Source organism: Strigops habroptila, chromosome 5 (assembly GCF_004027225.2).
Source record: "Strigops habroptila isolate Jane chromosome 5, bStrHab1.2.pri, whole genome shotgun sequence".
NCBI lineage: Eukaryota > Metazoa > Chordata > Aves > Psittaciformes > Psittacidae > Strigops > Strigops habroptila.
Window position 1 is genome coordinate 74,690,184 of NC_044281.2, and position 15,976 is coordinate 74,706,159.

Consider the following 15,976-nt stretch of genomic DNA (forward strand, 5'->3'; position numbering starts at 1 on the left):
TCCTTATATCTAATCTAAACTTCCTCTGTTTAAGTTTGAACCCATTACCCCTTGTCCTACCACTACAGTCCCTAAGGAAGAGTCCCTCCCCAGCATCCTTGTAGACCCCCTTCAGATACTGGAAGGCTGCTATGAGGTCACCACGCAGCCTTCTCTTCTCCAGGCTGAACAGCCCCAACTTTCTCAGCCTGTCTTCATACGGGAGGTGCTCCAGCCCTCTTATCATCCTCGTGGCCCTCCTCTGGACTCGCTCCAACAGCTCCATGTCCTTTTTATGTTGAGGACACCAGAACTGTACGCAGTACTCCAAGTGGGGTCTCACAAGAGCAGAGTAGAGGGGCAGGATCACCTCCTTTGACCTGCTGGTCACGCTTCTTTTGATGCAGCCCAGGATACGGTTGGCTTTCTGGGCTGCAAGCGCACACTGCCGGCTCATGTTAAGCTTTTCGTCAACCAACACCCCCAAGTCCTTTTCTGCAGGGCTGCTCTGAATCTCTTCTCTGCCCAGCCTGTAGCAGTGCCTGGGGTTGCCCCGACCCAGGTGTACTTGTAATCTGAAATAATAGATGGTTTTAAAGAATTTGAGGTAATAATAATATCAAACTTCACCTTTGTTGGAGCACAGCCCAGTTTTCCTGCTCAGTATTTTTTATTTCTCTTCTGTCATATTTTTTTCACTTTGTATGTTATAATTTAATTAAAAAAGGTAGAAAGAAAATAGTGAAGCAAAATAAATATAAACCTTAGATCCTGTAATCTTGAAAAAAAGTTCTTACAGTTTTGATCATCTGAAGTCACTATGTGGTCTAGGGTCCAGCTATGTTTCAGAAACTTCAGCTTCTTCTAAATTGGCATAGCTTCAATTCAGTCATTATAATTTGGACTGCATGTTTTCACATCAGTTCACATAAGAAACAAATCCAGTGCCTTCTTTTTTATGTTGTCTTGCAGGTAAAAAAATGCATTGGCATTATTTGCAAATAAAATAAACTTGTCCTGCACTTGAACCTCTCCTTAAAGTAATAGTATGTACACCCCATCTTTCTGACTTTGTCTGTAGTAGGAAAAGAATGTTTTAAAAAGCACATTAATTAAGGCCTCTTTAAAAGTTTGGTAGTACCTACAGTAAAAAAGCTATACAATATCAGACTGTCATGTAGAAAGGGAAAAGGAAAAGATAATGTCAAGTGGGCTTCTGCTGGGATCTGATTCTGGTGTTGATTTAAGAGATGGACCATGGTTATTGCATATGTAACTGTCATTAAAGTAAGTGAGACTGCAAACATGTTATAAAATGGAATTATAATCTGCACAAAAAATGGGAGAATCTAGAAAAAAAAGAAAAGGTTAAAAAGCTGCAATTCCACAATTCTGTAATTGGCAAATTCATGATTCTGCACCGGAAAACAAGTAACCATCTGCAAAAAAAGGTAGGGGGAAATGGGTAATGAGCTTGGTAGAATATTCAAAAAATGAGGTTTGATGGCCATGAATCAGAAGTAAATGTAAGTCATCATACTTCTGTTGTAGCAAAGATGCTAGCATATTATAAACAAAAAGATCTGTAAGGCCTGCAAAGTGACCTTCCTATTCTGCTATGTAAGGTTTGGGGGCCCACTTTTTGGCACTTGGGAGCACTGAAAACGAGAGCAGAAGTAGTGAGATAGTACTTAAATACCCGCATTGTTTACAGTTGAGAAGGTTAAAGGGAAACTTCAAATCTGTGAAGAGCTCCTGTAAAACTGAAGAGAGTTTTGGATGTTTGGGGTTTTTTCACTTGTAGACAGGGAATGCTCTCGACTGTAGACAGGACAAGAAGCAATTGGCTTAAATGTCAGCATAGCGATTTAATTTAGATTTTTAAAAAGACCTTTCCAGTATGAGGATCATCAGGCACTCGACTTCTGGAGTGACTGTGGAACCTCAGTCACTGGAGCCTTTTAAAGAAACTTATACATCTGCTGGAAGGATCATAATCACACTGCAGCCTACCTTTATGTAGGACCAATGCACAGAGGTGGACAAAGTGATCTCATGAGGTACCACTTAGACCCAGTTTCTTTTATTAGCCGATATATACTATCTTTAAAGTAATCTGAATTGCTATAGGAACAACCTAAAACTTTATTTGCGAGCTGGGAATTATCAGCTTGACATCTATTGTCTAAGGTAAGTAACTAAAGCTGGTTTTAACAGTTGTGATAATAATGGGTAATATTCATGATGCCTCATTTCAAAAGCAGTAGCTTAATAACGTTGAAAAGATGCACTGAGATTTTGTTAATGTAAGGTAGTTTCATAAGGTGTCTATTCCATTTACAAAGATGGCACTTACATTTAAAGTACTGCACTATCAGCGTTAGCAATTCTTTAGAAGACATTTTGAAAAGCATTATTTATGTGACACCATTGTAAATGAGGTAGTTCTAAGGAGTAGTTTGTATAATACGACACTTGAATCTCTCTCATATTCTGAAATAATTAATTTTAACACCTATATTAATATACTCATTTGTAAATAAGTGTCCTTGGGCAAATGCGGTCGAATGTCTTGTGTGGAAACATTTTAAGATATATAATTGTTGGATCTGGCTCTCTTTTTCTCTATGCACAAAAATAGTTTGCAGAATAAGCATTTTTAGCAATTTTCTGTGAATTGAAATTTTATTAGCTTTTCTAGCTAACAGGAAAATAAACAACAGCTTGTGGAAAAGATCTTTTAAACCACTTGATAAGAAAGAAGCATGCAGTTCTGGGTTTAGCAAGGCCTACAGAAAGACTTAAGTACCTCTAGAGGAACCTTTAAAATGGTTATGGAACTGTGTAAATGTGCAACATGGATTCATAGTGATCTAAGTGAAAGAGATAATAGGATTAGGTATTGTTTAGCACTTCTTAGATTTGAAGGCAGTGAGTTGAATTTTGAGCTTGTTACTGATTCTTAGACCCCAAAGAATCTTGTATGCTAACTAAAGCTTTAGGGGAAAAATTCTGAAGGGTGTTAAAAACTTTATTGTAATATGAGGTTCCATAAATTACTGGCAAGTAAGCATAAACTGGGGTGTCATTTCCATTGTAATAAACATACTGAGTGTTTTAAAGATGGGAATTCTATTCCAGAATCAGAGTTCCAAAAGCTAAAGTCATAGTAGATTCACATTTTGCTCTTTGCTTGCTAATGTGCAATACATTAAATGTCTGTTCCTTGGATCTAGCAACAAAATGACCTTTTCAGGGCTCATCTTTTTTTCTCATTTTTGATTTGTTCAAGGGAAATTACAGACGACTGGTATTTGGTTTCCAAAAGGGATACATAAAAACTTGACCTTTTGGAACTGTTATTTTTTGGGATGTGTACACTGTATTTTAAGTATGTCTTAGCTGTTGTTTGCCGGACTATGTCTAGTTTAAATAACCCTTCATTTTATTCGGTATAAAGCTAGGACAAGAAGTATAACTCCTCTCATTTTTTCCCATGATAGACCTTTGCACACACCTGAGAGCACTTTTTCTTCAGGCAATTTTAAGAGAAAGTGGCATGGAATAGGTGCTGTTATCTTAGGAAGTTTCTGTAGAGTCTATTTTGCAGTGCAAATAGCATGTCATACTATGTCCATCATTGTAATATCTCATTGCCTACCTGAATGCACTCTTGTGTCAGGGCACTTTTCACTTAACAGAGTGGGAAATGAGGCACAGGGAAAGCAAGTGCTAGGATTATTTAGGAAGTTCATGATGGAGAGAATGAATGAATCTCGATTGTCAGATGGCTGTCATAAGTATGCTTATTCATGCTGCTTGGTTCCATAAACTTTCGTCCATCTTTTAAATTCACTGTATCTCCTGCAATCATGGAATGGTGAGCTTATTTAACCTAAAAACCAACAAATGAATGGCGTTCCTCAGGGGTCAATATTGGAGCCGGCACTGTTCAACGTCTTTGTTAGTAACATGAACAGTGGGTTTGAGTGTGCGCTCAGCAGGTTTGCTGATGACGCCTCTCCGTGCGGTGCAGTTGATACACTGGAGGGAAGGAATGCCCTCCAGAGGGACCTTGACACGCTTGTGAGGTGGGCCTGTGTGAACCTCATGAAGTTCAACCAAGCCAAGTGCGAGGTCCTGCACCTGGGTCGGCGCAGTGCCAAGCACAGATACAGGCTGGATCAAGACTGGATTTAGAGCAGCACTGAGGAGAAGGACTTGGGGGTGTTGGTCAATGAGAAACTGAACATGAGCTGCTTCTGTGTGTGCTCACAGCCCAGAAATCAACCGTATCCTGGGCTGCATCAAAAGGAGCGTGACCATCAGGTTGAGGGAGATGATCCTGCGCCTACACTCCACTCTGGTAAGACTGCACCTTCAGTCCTGCGTCCAGCTCTGGGGCCCCCAAAATAAGAAGGATGTGGAGCTGTTGGAGCAAGTCCAGAGGAGGCCATGAAGATGATCAGAGGGCTGGAGCACCTCTCCTATGGAGACAGGCTGAGAGAGTTGTGAGTGTTCAGCCTGGAGAAAAGAAGGCTCCAGGGTGACCTTAGAGCAGCTTCTGGTGCCTAAAGGGGCCAATAAGAAAGCTGGAGAAGGACTTTTTACAGGAGCAAGTAGCAACAGGACAAGGGGTAATGGCTTCAAACTGAAAGAGGGGAGATTTAGATTAAGTATTAGAAAGAAATACTTCACTGTGAGGGTGGTGAGACACTGGTGCACTTGCCCAGAGAAGCTGTGGCTGCCCCACCCCTGGCAGTGTTCAAGGCCTGGTTGGACAGGGCTTGGAGCAACCTGGTCTTGTGGAAGGTGTCCCTGCCTATGGCAGTGGGTTGGAACTAGATGATCTTTAAGGTCCCTTCCAGCCCAAACTAGTCTATGATTCTATGATAAAATAGTTTACTGACTATGATAGGCTTTTCCAGTGAAATCGGCTAATTTGCAAATTAGCTAAGTCAAATAGGTTATTCAACATGCAAATGAGAAATTGCTTTCCTTTCCAGCTATGTAAATAGCTACTTTAATTAGAAGAGATTTGTAACACCAAGAGTTACAATGAGAAAAGTTAGAGAAGGCAATCTTGTGCAAATTAAAGCAAATAATCAGACCTTCATTGAAATATCACTATGTATAATGCAGTTTGAGAATGAGAATTTGAGATTTTTGAAGAGAATTAAATTGTGTTTCTAAGTAAAATGCCTGTGGTCCACTCAGATTTGTGGAGTCATTTAAACCCTTCTAAGGTTCTTCTGTTGATTAGATATGGCAATAAGAAACCTCAAGAATATATGAATGACCGAATTGCACTGTTTATAGATACTCTATGTTTTTGCAGGGCTGTCCATTTACATAAATATTTCATTTTCTTAACCCCTGGCATTTGTCAAATGCAATGTGATCAGAAATTAGTCGATGCCACTCTCCAGAAGGGTTTGTCATTTTTCCTCGTTGCAAACACTTTTCCTATGAATCTCAGATTTAATGCATGGCATTGTTAACAGTTTTATTGTAGCCTTTTGGTGTTATTTACATCAGCAGCTAACAGCACAGAAACAGGAGAGGAGGAGACCAAGTTGTAACTGCAGACAAGTCAGGGCTGGGTGATGAATAAGGAGAATAGGAATTTCAGATTAGACATTTGGAAAGTCTTTGTCTCTAGGAAGGTATTGCAGCACTAGGTGGGACAGCCGTTACCAGAATGAATTACTGTTCTTTGCAGTTTTGAATACTTACCTTGACAAAGTCCTGGATGTCCTGATACAATGTCTAGGAAAAAACAAAACAGAAAGAAAATCTAAGATGTGAAGTAAGAAAACCTAGAAAAGCTGGCCAGTTGCTGTTGTTAAAATAATAGGTATCCTTTCAACTGCCATATCATTCCTTATTTCTGACATAGTGTACTGAGACTGCCTGGCTCTGAACAGCCAAAGGGAAAACTTTTTTATTCTGGTGGTCAGAAGTCTTCCCAACATTTTTACAAGCGTTTGTCACCTCTTATCACTACCCTAGCTTCCAAGCTGCCCCATTAACTTGGGCATGCACACTTACCTGTGCCAGCTTTATGGCACATTCTAACATGTACCTTGCTTGCCAGTGGGCTAAATTAGCCCATAAAGGTGCAAACAGCTACAGAGGGATCTTTCAAAGGATTCTTCTGTTCATTATGGCACTAAAATGGTTTCATCCTTTTCAGCTATTCTTATCTATCAGTCCCTCAAGAATGTCTGTTGCTGTATAACAAAGAGAAAGTACACCTGTCCCAGTTCCTAACATCTCATGTACTTTATTAGGCTTTTTTCAATTAGGGCTTTTCTAGGACAGTTATGCTTGAAGGTGAAGAGAAGAGCGTAGAAAAAGCAGTGCTAGTCAGAGGAACAGTATCCTGTTCCACATGAGAGACCAAGTCTTAAAAAAAAAGAAAAAAGAAAAAAAGTCTTCTAAATAGGAAAAAGAAGCAAAATGGTAACCCTTTCCAAAATACAAGAGTTGAAAAAAGTCAGCCTGCGACTGTTGAAACATATTCTGTTAATGTTAAATCACTGTCACATGCATTTTGCACTGAGTGTTTTGTTGTACTTGAATACATTATGGGCATCAAAATATTTTGAAAGTCTAAATGTTATCAAACGAAAAAAAAATTTCTACTTAAATATGAATTTTGGAACAGAGACATTTTCTTATAACAGATTATACAAGATGCTGTGGAATATTTTAATTCACTCCGAACTGCATTGATCAGAGAAGTATCCCCCATAAGGATTTTTTTGATCAATGGTAAAACTCGGTTGCTTACCCAGGCAAATACATTCCTGTGATACACTTTGAGATGGGGAAGCAGGTCCTAGCTCAAGGGTACACTTGACTACCACACAAAAACTTGAAATCGACAAAACAGGATGTCTACATGTCCATGGAGAATCAGTTAGAATGTATATTTCCATGTTAAGGGACTAATCATGCCAAAACAGTTGGGTTTTTTAAGAAATGTTTTCAAATTATACGGGTTTTGAGTGAGAAATTGAACTAACTTGTAGTATGCTAGTCTTACTGTTCTTTGCTGATGACAAATATAATTCTATACTTTATATGCAAAACTCTTTAATGGGATATAAATTAATACTTTGAAATTGCTGCAAAATAATAGAGATGCCTAAAAAATTAATCTTGTCAATACTCTTGTACTTCATGAGATTTAAAATTATGGCAGACCTTAAAATTAGTGGTCTGCTCAGTCAGATAATGCTCATTGAATTTCTCAGTCCTGTGCTAAGAAAGTAATTTTTTCAATTTCCGATAGTTTTAGGTTAATATTTAGGCATGTGCTTAATTCTGAATATTATAAATCAAATGTGTGATAGAATATTCAAATATTACATGTTAATAATGTCCATCTATTCTACAAGTAAATATCCGTAGTTACTGAAGTAGTCTGTATTTATTTTTTGTTCGTGTGATTTTTAAATGCAGTAAATATTTTGTTATCTGAGTGTATAAGTAAAACTAGCATAGTTCCACTTTCCATTATCCCATGTTTATTCTACCTCGTTATGATGAAATCTGTGTGGCTTTTTTAATCTCTGTGGCCACTGAGAAAAAGGTAAGACAGAGTTTTTTCACTTCTCATAGAATCACTGAATGATTTGGGTTAGAAGGGACCTTAAAGATCATCTAGTTCCAACCCCCTGCCAGGGCAGGGACACCTTCCTCTAGTCCAGGTTGCTCCAAGCCCCATCCAGCCTGGCTTTGAATGCTGCCAGGGATGGGGCAGCCACAGCTTCTCTGGGCAACCTGTGCCAGTGTCTTTAGGAATTGCTTCCTAATATCTAATCTAAATCTACCCTCTTTCAGTTTAAAGCCATTCCCCCTGTCCCGTCTGCTGGGGGGCTGCTAGATTGTCTCCCCAGAGCTTTCTCTTCCGCGGTTGCATACCTCTAGGCTTCATAATGCCCATTTTCAAGCAGTTTCCCTGTTTCTTGGTCTGTGACTGAATTGCAGGAATTTGCCCGTACCCATATTGGCTAAATGAAAACAGTGTGTGTCACACCTCAATGCCACCTGCCATATGATAATCTAACTCACAAGGTTTTCTGTAACTGGAACTTTGCCTTTGTCCCACGCTCGATACACGGTCAGTTGCGGATGGTGGGAGCTAGTGATCTTTTCCTGCTACAAAGCTAATTTTAAACATCATAATATCTTTCTGTATTTCTTCTTCATTGCATCTTATTTTTCCTGTTCTGCACATTACAGGGAGCTTTAAAATGCTGAACAGAAAAAAGCAGCATTTTGAGTGGAGCATTTTGATGTGCAAGAGCTCAGCTGCCAAACTCGGCAGCGTTTCATGGACAGCTGAACATTTTCAAGTTTTCGTTCTTGTTTACAGAGCTAATTAGATGTCTTCATAGTTCTCTTCTCAAAGAGTATCAAAATTACAGTGACTGCCTCGTGAATGAAAAGGTTTTACTGAACGCATGACTGGGAGCAGAGGTGAAGAAACCTGCTAGCCTTAAAAAACACAAAGCATATCAAATATACATTCCCTTATAGTCTGCATTAAGTAGATCTTCTAAATAATTGTTTGTGCATTTGGAGTGTAGGTAATTCTGCTCATTTAAGAGCTTTCCCCAAGCAATTCTATTTGTTTAAAACAACGTTTGGTTTCCCATTAAAAAGTAAGCATTTGCCAATAGCTCTGTAGACTTACAATACTGTAATGAGTTCCATGTGGCAGGATTGCTCTAACAACATTGTTTTCGTTATTTTTTGTTAGGTTTTGTTTGTTTGTTTTTGGGAAGGAAAGGAGCTAGATACACTAAATTTTAGCATTTAGTGACTCAGTATTTTATGCTTTAAATTTCTTTGTCAAGTTGTTGGTAAGACTGGAGGGTCATAGTAGTTCTTTCTTGCTGTAAAATCTATGAATATATTGTACTGATGCAAATCAGTACTGATGTAAATCAATATACAGAGACCACCAGTTTCATTTTTAAAACCATAAATTTTAACCATCTTGATATTCAGACTAGGCTTTTATTTATTCTGGATATAAAACATGCAGTTTCACACACAGACATTATCAACTATCCTTTTGGTATGATATAATGGGAGCCCATTTGTACGGGTGCTTGCTGACAAATACACTGCAGGTTTATAAAAACCAGGCATTAGGAATGTACTGGGTATGCTTTAGGAGATTACCATAGTGTTTTGATTTTAACGTTATGAGTGCTTCTTTAGATTTCTAGAGACAATCTTAAAATGCAAGTCAGAAAAAATGCATGAGAAGTATTACAAAATGAGCTTGTTGCTTTGTAACAGACCTTAAATCAAGAGTGTTTATTATGAAGCTGTCAGCAAATATTTGCTTGCATACCTTTTATTATTTCAAAGGCTTTTATGAACAGTAAGTCACAGTGCTAGTGTCATTTACATTTAAATACCAATTTCTAATGTTTTAAGCTTTCCAGAGACATAGTAAAGAAAATGAAACTTAGATCTTTTCTAATAAAACATTTTTGCAAGCATTTTGTGTCTTTAAGATGCTGTGACATCCTGTTCAGTTGAAGGAGCACATGACTTTAATTGTACGACTCATTCACTTTAAATATTTCATAATGCTGTTATTAGTTGCACTGAACCACTGAAGTAAGATCTGTAATATCTAGTGCTGGTCATCATTTTTATTCATCGTGGTTTAATAAGCATTATAATTACAGATTGAGGAAGAAATATGAGTTAGCTTTGTGGTTTTCCTTGGGACTTCTGTGCACACGGATATCATTGGAAGGGATTATACAAGCTCTGTGAGCGTAGCTGATTGTATTCAAATGCACTGATGCAGGCTTCCCAGTCCTGACACATTATTCTTCATCTATAAGTAACTGCAGAAAAGATACTGCATAAAATGATGAGTCCTGACACTATTAACTCCATCTGGCTTAGTAGTGAAGTATGAAAATTTGAAGGCCAAGTGGACTTATTCTTGGCAGGTGTTATAATGCATGCATTATCAGTGGAATTAGACTTTAACTATTTTTACCAACTGTTTCCCATATTTGCTTGCAACTTGCACAAATAGCAAAGTTATTTAGAGTGAACAGTCAGTTAGGGAAGCTTTCATTTGGAGATTTCATCAGAGTTCAAGCTGCAAGACCATTAGTAGACAACATAAGCCCTCCGGGCTCAGTTCTCGAGTAAATATAGATGATGATAATTTAGTATAACTTTCTCCCTTTAATGTTACAAATATGAATGTTTGCATGCTATTTGCATTCTTATGTTGTAATGGGAGGTATGGTAGGGCAGACTAATATCTGGTGCATTTTTTAATGTTTTGTTAAAACATCATTTTTTCCTCATCAGCAACTTATGCGGGAGCGACAGCAGATGGCCAGCCGCCCCTTTGCTTCTGTCGATGTAGCACTGGAAGTAGGAGCTGAGCAAACAGACTTTCTACGAGGGCCATTAGAGGTAGGAACAGTGGTGCTGACAAGGGACCATTGTGATTTGTATATTTACATTGCTAGTCTCATCTGCATCTGCTTCTGAAACCAAGCAGCGTCTGGTTACCTGGAGCTGACAAGTCTCAGCTATGTATGTTATGCCATTTTCAAGGCACAGTTTTAATAGTATGGCATGAGCTGTTATCAAAAGCCACTGGAGAATCTATTAGCCTGGGCTGGAGTGGCAGTCAGCTCACCTGGCAGTCCTTCCATGATGGATATGAGCTGAAGGAATACAAGACACAGGCATTAAGGAGGGTGCAAACCTCATGCTCAGTCCTTCAAGTACACAGTGCCCCTAGTTAACATCTATCTTTATTAACAGAGATTACAGCAAACAAATAAACAAACAAATTAATAAAGCAGCTGTGAGCCGAATTTCAGTGTTGAGTTTTATATGTTCAGGTTTAAAGAATACAGAGGATATTGAATAGTTTTGTTTGTAGATAATGGCTACATTACTGCATTCTTTTATTGTAATTGCAGTACATTGGAAAAGAAATAATAATATGCAAAGCAATGTGATATTGGAATAGTGTAATAATGCATGAAATGGATTCTGGAAGTTTCACCTGAAAATAGAAGGAGAATTGCAATATGTGGATAATAATGAATATCTAATCCAGGTTGGGCTTTTCGTAAATCATAATCCTGTATTCCTTTACTTTTATTTACAATATTGTGTTTACAGTTATTACTTTATCTTATTTATGGTGGGACCTGGGAATGAGGTGTGATAGCTCTGAAATCTTTCAGGATTGCACTTTTCTTTTCACTGCTGCCAATTCCTGTTAAATTCAAAGCTTCTCTTACTTTTCTCAATAGCCTCTTTCAATGGAAGATTAAATACACTCTATCAAATCTCTAAGGTTCCTGGAGAAGTGAGCAATGTGAAAAACAGATTCATAGCAGAAAGAAAAAGAATCAGCTCTTGAGTACATATCAAATTGAGGTGCTCTGTCCTGCTATTGTATGGGAAGCAATCACAATTGTTCTTGCTGGCATAATTTAAGTACTTGAAATAGATAGCTAATAAAAATGCCATATCTCTTTAAAGAAGCATTGTTATTTTCTGACCAAATACTAGAACCCCCACGTTCTTCACCAATATCACCATATTTCTACCTCCTTTTATCTTGGAACAGAAGCCCTCTCCAGATCCTCAGGCTGAGGGCACATTACACTGTAGTTAAAAGTTAACTCTTTTTGAATGTGGTTTCATTGTTTCTACACTGGTATCTGGGAACGTTTTGTCTGTTGTCTTTTCAAAGGGAGGCAATGAGTGGGAGCTGAGGCATCCAAACTCTAATTCTGTATATACTGATTATTTAATTAAACTTTAGAAGTAAACATCACAAGTTAATTGCCACATTTTCTTTTCTCATATCTTTTATTTAGCACTCAAAGATGTAGATGCTAAAATATTTTAATTATATTTTACAGGGGGTTTTTAGCTTTTTCTTCTAGCCTAGCATTTTCTAGTAAGTGTTTAGTATTCAGTTTCCATAGTGTTTTTTCCTAATGAATACATAGTTATACACAGAATAAAGTTCATTCAGAGTTTCCTTGGAATTACAATATACTGATCTATTTCAAAACAAAGCATTGTGCTGAGGATTAAATGAATGTGATTAAAGTATTGATTATCCTTTGATGCGTATTCTATAAGAAAGAGCTATATTAATCTTCTATTCCTAGTCTATCTTCAGTTTGCAAAAGGACGCTAAAAGTTGTAGTAGCCATTCTGTTCTTCATTCTCAGCTCTATTTTGGACTGTAGGGAATTTGCATCACATGTGCATTTCCAGGATGCTATGATTAAACAATAGGAAAGTATAAAGTAGCTGTAACTTCATTTTGTTTTATTAAGTTAGAATTATTAAACTATTTTAATAATCCTGTGATGTCTGATGCCCACTGGGATCTTTTAAAGTTAGACATCTTTTGGTAAAAATAAGGAATACACAGTAACTCTCTTCACAATATTCCACTGGCATTGTGAAGATCTTGCACTGATATACCAGGGGTTCTAATTTTCATGTTGGTGGGCTGCATTCCCTCCCCTCACACTTTTATTGACATTGTGTTACTCATTTATACTTTGGACATTGTTGGTATACTTTTATTGACATTGTAATAACTCCAGCACTTCCAGTGGCAGTGTATTGATCCATGGGTCCTTTAGGCACATGTCCTTGAACTCTTCCAGATATTACTACAAGACTTCCATTCAACTGCATAGTGAGACTGCTGTTCATTAATGTCATCTGGCTTACATGGTTTTGTACAGCTGGTGTCCTATATTAATACTGATGGTCTGGTACATGTCAGTATTCATATAACTATCTATCAACATGGTAATTCCAGTATGCCATTTGGTTAGCGTTTGTTTTATTATTTGCATTTATTTGTTAGTATCCAGAGCAACTGTTTTGCTGTAGAGTTTTAGTGTGCAGTAGTAAGGCACTTTTTTCCCAGTGTTTGTAAAGCATATCTGAGAAAATAAGAGTATGAATACTGTACTTAAAATGGTGGCCTAGTTTAGATACTTACAATACGACTGATATATTTGGGTCTATTTTCAGTCAGCAGCAATTTGCAACAGATTAAAATAAAATCCTGAAAGCATTACAGAAGAGAGTTGAATCTGTTATTTTTGGTTCTCTTTCTGCTTTGGAGTCTTTACCAGCCAGTCTATCTTTCTTAATGTTTTGCCAACAAAATGACAGTATATTGATATTTACTCCTTCAAAAAACTTTAACCTGCATCATATTACTCCTATTTCCTGCTGTCTGAGTGGGTTTTCAGGCACTGACAATAGCCTTTGCTCTTCCCAATTAAACCATATTATTCATCAAACTTTTACCTCCTCAGGCTACCTTTCTGTGTAACTGAATCACAACATGACACTAACAAGTCTCATCTTGTCATCCATTCTGTCATGTTGACCTTATATCAACTATTAAATATCTTATTGTCAGCTTAAACTTAACACAGAAGAAATCAAACTTAGTTTTTCCCTTGCCCTCCTTCCCTCTTGGTATCAATCACTATCTTGCTAATTATATTGATAACATCGTAGTATCCTAATCCTAAATATGTGAAATACCTACTCCTGCTGTGGCAAGATATTCATGATACTAATCTTGTTCACAATTATCCTATTATACCGATTATACCAGTGCCAGCACTAATTTGCATCTTTATCTGCTTCCATTACGATTGCCATTTCCATACTTCAAAGTGATGAAATCTGTATGAGCTCTTACAAGAGAAGGTGACGACAGAGGTAGGCCACCCCTTACTCGTCCTTTTCCCTTTTGGGAAGGACAAGAGCAGGCAGTGAACCTATGGATCCCAAGAAGGAAACAGTCAGGGGAGGCTAGTGAAGTGGCCAGTGTCCCAGGGGCAGGAAAAAGAAGAGAAAGAATTCCTAATGTGCCCTTTTTAGCAGTTTCACATAGCACAGGCTGTTAGGAGCAGAGCAAGAGAACACCAGCAGCATCCTGTCCAGAGAGTTTGAGAATATTGTGTTATTTTTTGATACCACCATAATTTTTTCAATGCCAGAATCAGAAAAAATTGAAATAGCATCATAGATCAATAGATACAATGCTTCTTTCACTCAGTGCTGTTAGTATTAAAAGTTTTTTTATTCCTTTCATGTCTTTTTTTCCAGACACCTAAGCCATTTCCAGACCTGGTTGCTTTTTGCTGCTCATTGTTTCCCAAAAACTAAATTGTTTAGGCTATCTTCATGTTATAAGCCTCCTTTAGGCAACATTTTTTTCCACTAAATATAAATCACTTTTGAAGAGTCACTTCCTCTGTACTGCTGGCATTCATTTTAGTTAATCTGTACGTTAGGTGAAAACTAATATAAATAGTTTTTTTCTCTGTCGTGGTTTGCCTAACTCCTGGATATTTTTCAGTTCATTCAAAGCCCATGGATTTCTTTTGAAACAGGAATAGATTCTTTCTTTAAGCCTGTGAGATAATTTGGGCACTACTGTAAACTCTAATGTATGGTCATGCTAAGTCTCTGGACAGCAGCATCTGCTGTGCTGCATCTGCTGGAGTAAAGACTGATGTGCTATTGCCTGCATAAGAACCAAGTACAGATTTGCTCTTATGATGATCATCCATTTGATGTCTTTACAGTATTACTTGGATACCTGGGGGGTTTTTTGCAAATCAATGTTCTTTAACAATTGTTCCTGAAAAAAAATATGCAGTAAATCTTTCAATCATTTTTCCATCAAATTACTGAGTTTCCTGTAGAGTTGTCACAGGTGTTAGATTGTTCTCTACTTCTGACAAGGTAAGATGATCTCAAGAATTTTGAATTTCAACTAAACTCTAGCTTTGTTTCTCTAGGAAGCATTAAGTAATATTTATGGTACATTAATTAAGTTTTGAATTTCAGGCATCTCTGATAAGTATGAAACAAATATCAGCCTTTTTTTTTTTTTTTTTTTTTTTTATTTCTTTGAGTAAGAGATTTGGAAGGTATGCACCAACACCAGTAGCTATCATTATACACAAAATGGCTATTGGAAATCAGAGTGACTTAGTAAAATGCATGAAAATCCTATACCAGAGGTTTGTGAGGTTTGGGTGATTGAAATTTATACTAATAAGCTTTGTTGCTGGTTTCTCCTGCAAGTAATATCTCAGGACTTTTTAACTTGATTTACAAATAAATGGAATCTAATCACTGTACAAAATTAAAGAAGTTGTATGCTTCATCAGCATTACACCTGCATTATTTTGATGACCTAATGTCTAATATCAAGGAACAGACTCTTCCCAACTCTGTTACAAGTCATCAGACTGCCCCTTCATATTCTCAGTTCCTAATTTTAGTCTTAGTATCAGAGGGTAACTTCAGTCTCCTTGTAAGAAAGTAATAATTTATTTAAGATCATGATGAAATTGTCCCCAGAACTGTCATCTTGTTTCCAGTGACTAACAGGCAATACATACTTGGCAACAGGAGCTTTCAAAGGCCATTACGCTTGCACTTCTTTACTTAAAAGTCATGCTATATAATTTATAAAGTTGCAGGTGTTGCTCATGCAAGCCTGTTGGGGAGCTGAACTTCGGGAACTTCAAGGAAGATACTAACATATCATATTAATTGTTTATTATGAATTCTGTTTTAAATATGATCAAATCTGATTATTATTTATTGTTATGGTGGGATAACTAGACATTATCCCATACTATGATGTGGGTAAACCAGACATTCTCCTGGATGGAGAAAGATAGTTTCACTGTTTAATCCATGTTTCTATCTTTATCATGGTTAGTGCTGAGGAAAGTGTAATGCCAAGTGTAAGATACAGATTGTGAGCAGGTTCAGCCACGATCACACAGAAAAAGTTTCAGGTTGTTCTGAATGATTCCAGGGACTGCAAAAGCTGTGGCTGGATTCAAGGAAGCAGTTTAGAGACACCTACCCCGTTCTTTTTAATGTCATTCAGAAATGC

General features: G+C 37.4%; 1 protein-coding gene across 4 annotated transcripts in view; it reads left to right on the forward strand.

Annotated features, from left to right (window-relative positions):
* ATRNL1 (attractin like 1) overlaps window positions 1-15,976 on the forward strand; it is a 513,588-nt gene that overhangs the window by 373,135 nt on the left and 124,477 nt on the right. For 3 of the 4 annotated variants that reach the window (XM_030487970.1, XM_030487971.1, XM_030487974.1), the window contains exon 27: window positions 10,345-10,452. The exons of the other annotated variant lie outside the window; for it this stretch is intronic. In XM_030487970.1, the coding sequence (XP_030343830.1) occupies window positions 10,345-10,452 (108 nt within the window). The remainder of the gene's footprint in view (window positions 1-10,344; window positions 10,453-15,976) is intronic. 4 annotated transcript variants of the gene reach the window in all.